Here is a 9,467-nt window from a genome sequence, read left to right on the forward strand (position 1 = left end):
AAATACATTTCTCTTATGGTTTGTGGCAACTGCCAACATCTTAGATCCTTTTTTTTAGCTCATCAAGACAACTACAGTAAACCCTTGACCAACACCACTAGCTAGCAATGCATCAATGTGTAAAATATGCATGGCACAATTTATTTTTTATTGTGCTTTTTTGTGCCTCCTTAAAACTTTAAACTTTCGAAATCACGTGATATAACCGTTTTTGTCAGTGCGTAGCCACATCCTTCTTTGCATTCTCTCAGCAAATAAACTATTTTGTAGCCAACCTACGCTGGTATAAATGGTCAAATATTTTGAACGAACGTATATCTTTCTTAGGAAGGTGAGTTTAATTTCTCTAGAAATTACTAAAAAAATTAATTGTTTAATTTTGAATGGAACAACTATTAAAAACTACTTCTAGAATATCATTAAAAAGAGCGAAAGATGAACAAAACAACGTTAAATCCCAGTTAGTACGTTGGCAAAAATAGACAAAACAATTAGTAATTGATAAATTCATAACTCCTTCATGAAAATCCCTCAATTAGAAAGGAAAATTAAATTATTTTCTAATTAGGCCAAATAGCTACTCTGTGGAACCTGAAGGAAAAATTGTTGTGTTTTATTTATTTATTTGTTTACATTTGTAGTATTAGGACATATACGCAAAGTTAGACAAAAATCTCCAATTGAGAAATCACAATCATTCCTTCATGTTAAACCCTCTACCCACCACCCAACCTTTTTTTCCCTAGGAAGTGGTATCCCAATTTGACGAGAACATCACAGATTCGGATCCTCTTTCTCTTCATTTTAAAGTCTAAACCAATAAATGCTTGTACTATTCGGCATTTGAAACCTTACCCTACCGGTAACATATCTACCCTACACAAATCTTGAAGTTGACTAGCTAGAACTTATAGCATACACAAAATAGAACAACCCTTCATTGAAGAGTTAACCAAATCCAAACTCATATCCTTGATTCCAAACAAAAACCACAAATTAGTGTTCCGTTGTAATTTGTTTTTTTCTTTTCATGCATACATGTCTAGTAACTAAAAATGTCTAGACATCATTATAAATATCACATTGCCCTCAACCAATTATGGCCGAGGAATTGGGCCTTCAAATGGCCAAGTGTTGACGGGCACCGGCCGCCGGATGTTTGCACCAAGCAGTTTGCAATTGCTAGAGGTGGCCGCCGCCACTGTTGAGTGGATGGTAGCAGGGGAGGAGGATGCAGAGGAGTGAGTACGCTCACAAGAAGGGCACATTGTAAGAGTGGTGGGAGGGTTCATATGCATGTACATTTGTGGGGATAATTTCAATGCCCTAAGCTCTTGAACCTCCTTGTGCAACCTTCTATTCTCTTCAGTTAAATTCTCACAGCATTTCTTTAAGTATTCACAATCCACTTCAGTTTGCTTCAGCTTAGTCCTGCGTTAATTGAACTAAAATCGTTAGATTAGAGTTCATATTATTCCCATCCATGAAATAATAACCAAACTTACAACAACATGAATAGCCCAAAGTAACAACAGAAACACGCATCAACAACCAATGTACCATTTGCCACATCTACTGAAAAAAATGAATAAATGCAACATCCAAATATCAAACATCTATCTCCAAATTCGTCACTACTAGACTATATTTGTGTGGCCATTCGTAGTATTTGACCTCCCATTGTTTTTATTATTTATTTTTTGTCACATGATTATTGATAAATTTAGATTTATGTCAACATAATTGTGTCATTGATCACTGTCAAAGGAGGGGAAGTCAAACCCATTATTCATTTTGACGTTATGCTAAAGTTGCTTTGACTGCATTTAAATGTTACAATAATAATTAACATTGACGAGGAACAACAAAACCATACCACATGTACATTTCGGTCAAGAATTCATATTATCCATACTATGTCCCTTCAATAAAAATAAACTAATGCTTACACACAAAAAAAAAAAAAAACTAACGACAAAAAAACTGAAGGGAGATAGGTAACTTCAACCCCTCATTCAAACTTAAAAGAAGGGGAAGTCAAACCCATTATTTATTTTGACGTTATGCTAAAGTTGCTTTGATTGCATTTAAATGTTACAATAATAATTAACATTGACGAGGAACAACAAAACCATACCGCATGTACATTTCAGTCAAGAATTCATATTATCTATACTTTGTCCCTTCAATAAAAATAAACTAATGCTTACAAAAAAAAAAAAAACTAACAACAAAAACTGAAGGGAGATAGGTAACTTCAACCCCTCATTCAAACTTAAACGCTTGCAATTAAGAAAAAGTTAAATTATTTATTTGGTTCCTAGTTTCATGATTTTTATCTTTCTAATCCCTATAGTTTAAAAGTATTTTTTTTTTTCATATAATTTATATTTTAATTCTCTTTAAGTCCGTGTAGTTTAAAAGTATTCTTTTTAGTCTTTATCATTTATATTTTAATTCTCTTTTAGTCCCTATAATTTATATGTGATATTTTTAGTCCTATAATTTGTATTTTAATTATCTTTTACTCTTTATTATAAAAAAATATATAAAAATAATTAGTTATAAATTATCACTTATTTTTTTATTATAAATTATCTTACTATAAATTAGTTACGAATTACTTATTAATATTTTTGTAATTAATTGTAATTGATAATATTATTTATATTTTGACAGTAAGGATTAAAATGAAATTAAAATATAAAGTATAGGGACTAAAAAAATTACTTTTAAATTATAAGGACTAAAAGAGAATTAAAATACAAATTATAAGGATTAAAAAATCACTTTTAAAATTATAAAAACTAAAAGAGAATTAAAATGTAAACTATAAGACTAAAAAAATCATTTTCAAATAAAAAGGAATATAAAGTCAACAAATAATTTAATTTAAATATTAATTATTCCAAACCACACCTTGCTCTTCTGTTCTGAAACCACACCTCTACTTGTCTGGGCTTCAGATTCAACTCCTCTGCCAACGCTTGCTTCCGTTTCTAAAATAGAATACAAAATAATAATAATTCATAACTCATAATTTATATATTTATAATCTATTAAAAAAAATTATAATAGTGATACTCACTTTTTGCCTTCAATTTTTTAGACTATTTTACTCTTGAATTAACTAGATTAATATCACAAACTATGTCACTATTTGTTTAATAGCATATAAGAAACCACTCCACTGTCTCCATATGAACATATAAAGCCTAATTTCAAAATAACTCTTTACTGTCATTTTCTATTAAATCTCTTTTTTTTTCTCCCTTTTTATTTTATTTTGTTTTATTTTATTTTTAGATAAACAGTGGCAGAAAGGGTGTCTTTGATAATAATCATAATACCAAAAATATCCTTACACTTGCTAGGAATTTACGGAAATGCCACTAACTTACCGGATTCAGGGTGTTGTGCTCCTTGAACGTTTCTTCCAACACCATGGACTGTTCTTTCGTCAGCCTCAGCTTCTTCCTCGCGGCGTCGCTGCCACCACCGTCATCGTCGTCGCTCCCTCGCGAGCACGAGGTCCTCTCACCAGCCACGGCGGCGGCATTATCGTCGTCCCTCTCGCTCTGCTTGCCGCCGCCGCTCACGCTCGAGACGGCGCTGTTCGGCGAGGAAACGCCATCGTACTCCGCCGCCGAATTAACGTCGATTCCTCGTACCATATCGGAGCTCCGATCTGCTACATGCAGTTGCATGTGAGTTTCACAATGGTTTATTCAGGGAATGGCAGGTTTTGTAGTTAAAGAGCATAGCCAAGGGTATTTCTGTACAAACACTTGGATACTTCGAATTTAGAAAACAGAAATTAAGAAAAATGCGTGTATAACTGAGAAATTATTTAACAGTTCATGAATATTGCATTCTTTAAAAAAAAATCTCTGAGAATAATAAACTAAAAATGATAAACTTATGTAATTTTTAATTGGGTATAACTGATTAAATATGTTTAATAGGGGGGGGGGGGGGAACAGAGAAAGAGATGAAAAGGTGAGGTTTTATATTGCAGTTGCCATTACAATATGTTCTTCATCCTTCTTATTGTAATGAATTACATATAAATGCGAGAAAAAATGACTGATGCAAACACAACATTTTAGTAGCAAATATTAAAAAAAATGTCATTAATTGCAAACAAAAAATAGTCGGTGAGCGTTTTTCTAAAATCTTGTGCAAAGGGTAGAACCTGGATCTGAGTTGGGTAGATTGCATGAGTTAGATATTAGATTAACCAACGAAGGTTCGAGTTTCCAAAAGTTAGAGAAACAAATGTTTTATTTGTTTTTTGTTTCTAGCAAAAAGAAAAGGGGTGATTGAAGAGATAAACTAAGGAAAATTGTTGGTGAGAAAATACTATACCAACAAAAATTTGGTGAAAAAATACCAACAAAAAGATTTGGGGAATCTAGAAACAAAAATCTTAGGAAAAAAAGTTTAAGGAACAACAAAAACCTCGTACCTGGTAACTGAAACAAATCACCAAAGAGAGTCTTATTGTGATTCATGGGAACAGGTTGTTGTTGTTGAGGCTGGTGCATATGATTCAAAGAAGGGGGTTGTTGTTGTTGATTCACTCCCCCCAAACTCAAACTCAAACTCAACCCAAACTCATCATCTTTCTCACCCATTTTGAGAAGAAGCACTCAACCACCAATTGTGAGTGTGTGTTTGGGGAAAAAAAACTCTGATTTGGGGCAAGCAAAATGGAGGAAAAAAGGGTTGGTCTTTGGTGGCAGTGTGTAACAGCCTTTCACTTTTTTTTGCAGTGCAGGGGAAACTGATTGATGGAACTATAAATATATATAGACACAGCAAAATATAGTGAATGGATGGTGCAGAGTTAATTATGACCTGGGTCAGAGTGACAAATTGGCTCAATCATGACTTAAATGGCTATCCTAGGCATTTTAATATGTTTTTGGATTCTTCAAGTCTAAGTCAGGTTATATTTTAACCATGGTTCGTTTTAACCAATGTGGGTGGTTATGGTTAGTGTTGAGGATTAGGATTAGTGTGGTGGTGGTAACTGATTAAGCAAGAGCTTAATTAGCTTTAACTAGTTCTGTTGAGGAAAAACAGCTGCTTTTTCAGTAAGAATGTTGACCAGAAAGAGGAAGGGCTTTGAGGGGGTGGATTTGTCTGTTTCACGTGATGTGCTTGGAAGAATCATCATCATCATCGCCTCATCATGGAGGTGATGAGTGTTGTGGAGTGAATGCACGTTTGAGCTATGATAATAAATATATTATGTTTAAAATTAAGGTGCATTTTGAATAAAAAAGTGTTGAAATTATTTATTTATTTTTATTGATGAATAATCATTTTATTTTGAGAATATGTAAATTATTGTCAAATTAGTCTCTTAGGAGCCGTTTGGTAGACATATAAAGTTTTTATTTTTCTAAAAATCTTTAAAGTAAAAAAATTATATTTATCATGTTTTATATGTAATTAATTTAAAAAAATATTTTCAAGAATTATGATTCTTAAAAATTAATTTTAGTTCATTTTCCAGCAAAAACATCCAAGAAATAAAAATCCTACTTTTTTCAGTGCTGAGAAAGTTTTAATTATATATTTTACATATATTAAAATTAACTATTTTACTCATTTTCAATAATCATAACTCTTAATAATTGATGTTTCTAAGAATATGTTTCACGGGTATAAAAAAAATCCTCTTACCAATTGTCTCTTAAAAAAATAATATTTTTCGATTTAAATTTTAAATATGTCAAAAGTATGAAAATTATAATTTTTATATTTAATTGGAACATAAACTTTAAACATTTAAGAATTAAACTATAAGTTATTCAAATGATCCTACAAAATTAATAATAAAACATAACTGTCACAATTGTTACACATTTAAGAATTCAATTAAAGTGTTAATTTATAATTCCTGTTCTTTTATAAATTAAATTATCATCCATTTAAAGATTAAAGTGTTAATTTATTTCTTTTATTATATGAATGATATTAAATATTTATGAAAATTTTAATATAAGGTAGTAAAGACACAGTGAGAGTTGTGACATGATGCAAAAGATGGGTCGCATAGCGGATTTTGTGAAGGTGTGTGGGCCCCGTTGGACAAGGATGCTAGCCCCAAATAACGAGGCATAACAGTTACAGGAAGGAAGAGTTGAACCCCACCAGTCGCGGCGGCGCGTGATTTTCATTCACTTCGGTTGATTTTCCATGGGCACAAGAATAATTTTCTCTTCTATGCCTTGGAACTTGCAAGTTTCAATGTTAGTATAAAACAAACAAAGAAAGTACTAGTAATATGTAATGTAAAGATTTTTATATTATTAATCCTAAGTTATAATTTTTTTTTTATTTTTGCGTAAAATTATAATTTTTAATTGAGAATCATATCAAATACAATTTAAACATATATAATATTACTCATACCGTTTCAGACTTTCAGGTCATACATATATGGCGTGTGTGAGAAAAAAAAATCATTCTAATTATATATTGTTTAAAAAATTTTATATTAAATATTTTTTTAAAATTATTCTTAATGAGTGAGAGTATTGTATAAAAAAGTATATATTCAAAAATAAAGAATATATTAAAAAATTACTTAATATTTTTTTAAAAATTCAATAAATTAATTACATACTATAATACCTATATTAAAATTACAAACGTCATATAACTTGAAATGGAGAGAATAAATAATTATTTTTTGAAAATTCTTTTAAGAAACTTTTGTTCAAAATTCTTATTGAAAGTACATTTATTCTCTACCTTGTATTTTTTTTAATGGATTTAAATAATTGGGCCTCATATCCAAAATTCAAACTATTAAATGTTTCACAATTCATATCAGAATACTCCAAAAAATAATTAATGACTAGATTTTTCTTTCATCTGCCCCAACTTCTCAACAATGGCGGATGCATCTTATCTAGCGTGGGTCCCATCAGGTTTTTATTTATTTATTAATGTATGTAAAAAAAATTACTCCCATAAAAAATTATATATTGCACCATTAGATTTTTTAACACAAAGTTTAAACAAATATAAGACATTAAATATAAAAATGATATGTTTGAGTTCAAATCATTTAGTCAAATTCTTATTATTGTTAGAGTAATAAAAAAACACCACATACTATATAAAATATATTGTTTCATGTATTATCTCAAAAACAATTCAAAAATTATATAGATAAAGATTATTTAAATATATCTTTTCGTAAAAGAAAAAATAAATTAAATTATTTTAATATATTAAATTGTTATATTTTTTTTTGAAAAGATATTAGTATAATAATATATTAGATTGTATAAAGATAATAAACATAAGAGGAAAAAAATTGGTTATACAAATTTCAAACGATACAATTTCAAATTACATATAATAATTAATTTTTCTAGAATCACAAATAAATCATCTCTTTTAACATTAGTGAATTGCTCAAGAAATAAAAAAAAGAAAGAAATCGAAAAAAATTTGTTGAGACAAAAATAATAAAAAATTCAAATTACTTTTCAAAACTTTCATGATATAATTATTTTAGGATCGTTTTTCTTTTAGTGTGTTCTTGATGTAAAAAAATCAGGATTAATAATATTTTAATGATGATTATTTTAATGAAATGCATTACATTTCACACATTAAATTAGTATTGACAATGAAAAAATCATAAAACATTTTCAATATATGAAAATAAATAAAGAATAATTTTTTATATAGAAGTTTAAATACTCTAGATTTTTTATCATAATATTATATATTTTATAATTCCTCGTAATATTTTACTTTTTATAAAATATTAACAATTATTTCTTACTTCCACTAACCAAAATTTATGGATTCGTTGCTTCTGCATCTAAAATTCAAACCATTAATGTTTCACAATTCATGTCAATACCATTACAAAAAAAAAGTAATGATTCCTCTAACTCCTTTTTCAACGTTGTTGAAAATAAAAACATGTCCACCCGGTTAAAAGTAGTGGTCAATTGACATTGTTCACAATTCAATGCTAGCTGTTTGTAAATTATAATTATCCCATAGTAGTAACTTTCAGTTTTTCGATAGGTTGAAGCTTTAACGTAACTATACTAGGTCAAAATTTCAAAACCAACGCTCAATCGAGTTAAAACTTTAATCATTAACGGAGAACAGGGGGCAAATTATACCTATGACTAGTAAAGGAAAGCACCGTTTTAATTGTTTGATTAAGGTCAATAGAAATTATATTTCATAAATAAGGTCGGTGATAACGATTTGATTGATTAATAACGTAACATGCAAGAGATTGCATTAATCAAATTGATTGTTTGAAGAAGAAAAAACATAATTCTAGGGTCAGAAAAATATAATAATTATTTTTTATATTAAGCTATTATACTATGTAACATAAATAACTTCGAGTTTTGAAAATATGGTATGATTTTACTTCAAACAGAATAAAAAAATTAATTCAATGCTATAAAAGACCCACGCATATTCTTTCTTTCTTATTTTACATTTTCAAAGTACAAAATGAGTTTTTTTTTTATGCAAGTGTCTACCTCTATGAACTTAATAAGACATTGTGACGTGACATGACTAATATAGTACGTATTAACAGTCTACAAATGGATATTTTGGGTGATGTTATATTTGCAAGTGTTTTTTTCACCTAAAAAACTTTCAAAATATGATTTTAACTTCTATAAAATCTAAGTTTCACTTTCGTTCCTAAAAAATTAAATTAATTTAGTTTCTAAAAATTTAAAGTTTAGTTTTAGTCCTTAATTTAAAGTTCCATCCCCTCATCAATGGTGAAATTTTTTGAGAACATAGGAGAACCATGGCCTCCAAACTTTTTAAGGTATATATTATAGGCATTGAGTGAAAATACGAGAACTTTAGACAGAGAGTTTAGCATATTCTCAAAATTTTGTAGTGTTTGGTATTTTGTTTTCTTTTTTGTGTAAAAGGAACGAAACTTAAAATTTTGATTTTCGTAATCAGGATTGGTTATTATTTTTTATTATAAAATGCCTAGTTTCTTTTAGTAATATATGCTGGTTGATTGAAGCTACAAAAGTAAAGCGACTGCATTAACAATACTATCTAATTAATATAGACACACTCAATGTAAATGACCATTAAAATAAATCCCACTCAATTAACTATAATAGAAGCTAGTACCGAGTGTGTTTTTACTTTAAAAGTAAAACAATACTAATACTTTTCATACATTATTAACTATTTAATTAATATTAATTATCTTTTCAAAATATAAAACTATTTGTTGCATTATTCAAACTCAATTTTCTTTTACTTTTATATGTTTATTCTATATAAGAAAGTTCATATAATATAACTACCTTAAACCTACATATTTTTCTCGTGGTTTTTTCATGCAAATTGTTTTATGAATTTTTCGATTTTCTTGTAATTTTATTCTACAAAATTTCGTATGATTCTGGCAAGAATATGATTGTGTT

General features: G+C 28.7%; 1 protein-coding gene across 2 annotated transcripts; it reads right to left on the reverse strand.

Annotated features, from left to right (window-relative positions):
- Positions 1–936: 936 nt before the first annotated feature.
- Positions 937–4,889, reverse strand: LOC114395581 (homeobox-leucine zipper protein HAT3-like). Of its 2 annotated transcripts, none has more exons than XM_028357404.1 (4): positions 4,469–4,889; positions 3,402–3,691; positions 2,920–2,999; positions 937–1,431 (listed from the first exon to the last, which is right to left on the reverse strand). In XM_028357404.1, exons 1-4 carry the CDS (start codon positions 4,635–4,637, stop codon positions 1,098–1,100), a joined length of 873 nt encoding a protein of 290 aa, XP_028213205.1. In that variant the 5' UTR covers positions 4,638–4,889; the 3' UTR covers positions 937–1,097. The 2 variants fall into 2 exon arrangements, with proteins under 2 accessions (XP_028213205.1, XP_028213206.1); XM_028357405.1 differs by having other exon boundaries at positions 3,402–3,688; positions 4,469–4,886.
- Positions 4,890–9,467: the final 4,578 nt, after the last annotated feature.

This window comes from Glycine soja, chromosome 18 (genome assembly GCF_004193775.1).
Source record: "Glycine soja cultivar W05 chromosome 18, ASM419377v2, whole genome shotgun sequence".
Taxonomy (NCBI): Eukaryota; Viridiplantae; Streptophyta; class Magnoliopsida; order Fabales; family Fabaceae; genus Glycine; species Glycine soja.

Excerpts from the sequence above, each read along its gene's own strand:
- LOC114395581 (XM_028357404.1), bottom strand. The coding sequence starts at position 4,637 with ATGGGTGAGAAAGATGATGAGTTTGGGTTGAGTTTGAGTTTGAGTTTG. Across the intron at positions 3,692-4,468 it reads TGATTTGTTTCAGTTACCAG|CAGATCGGAGCTCCGATATG; the intron begins GTACGAGGTTTT and ends AACTGCATGTAG. Across the intron at positions 3,000-3,401 it reads AGCACAACACCCTGAATCCG|AAACGGAAGCAAGCGTTGGC; the intron begins GTAAGTTAGTGG and ends ATTCTATTTTAG.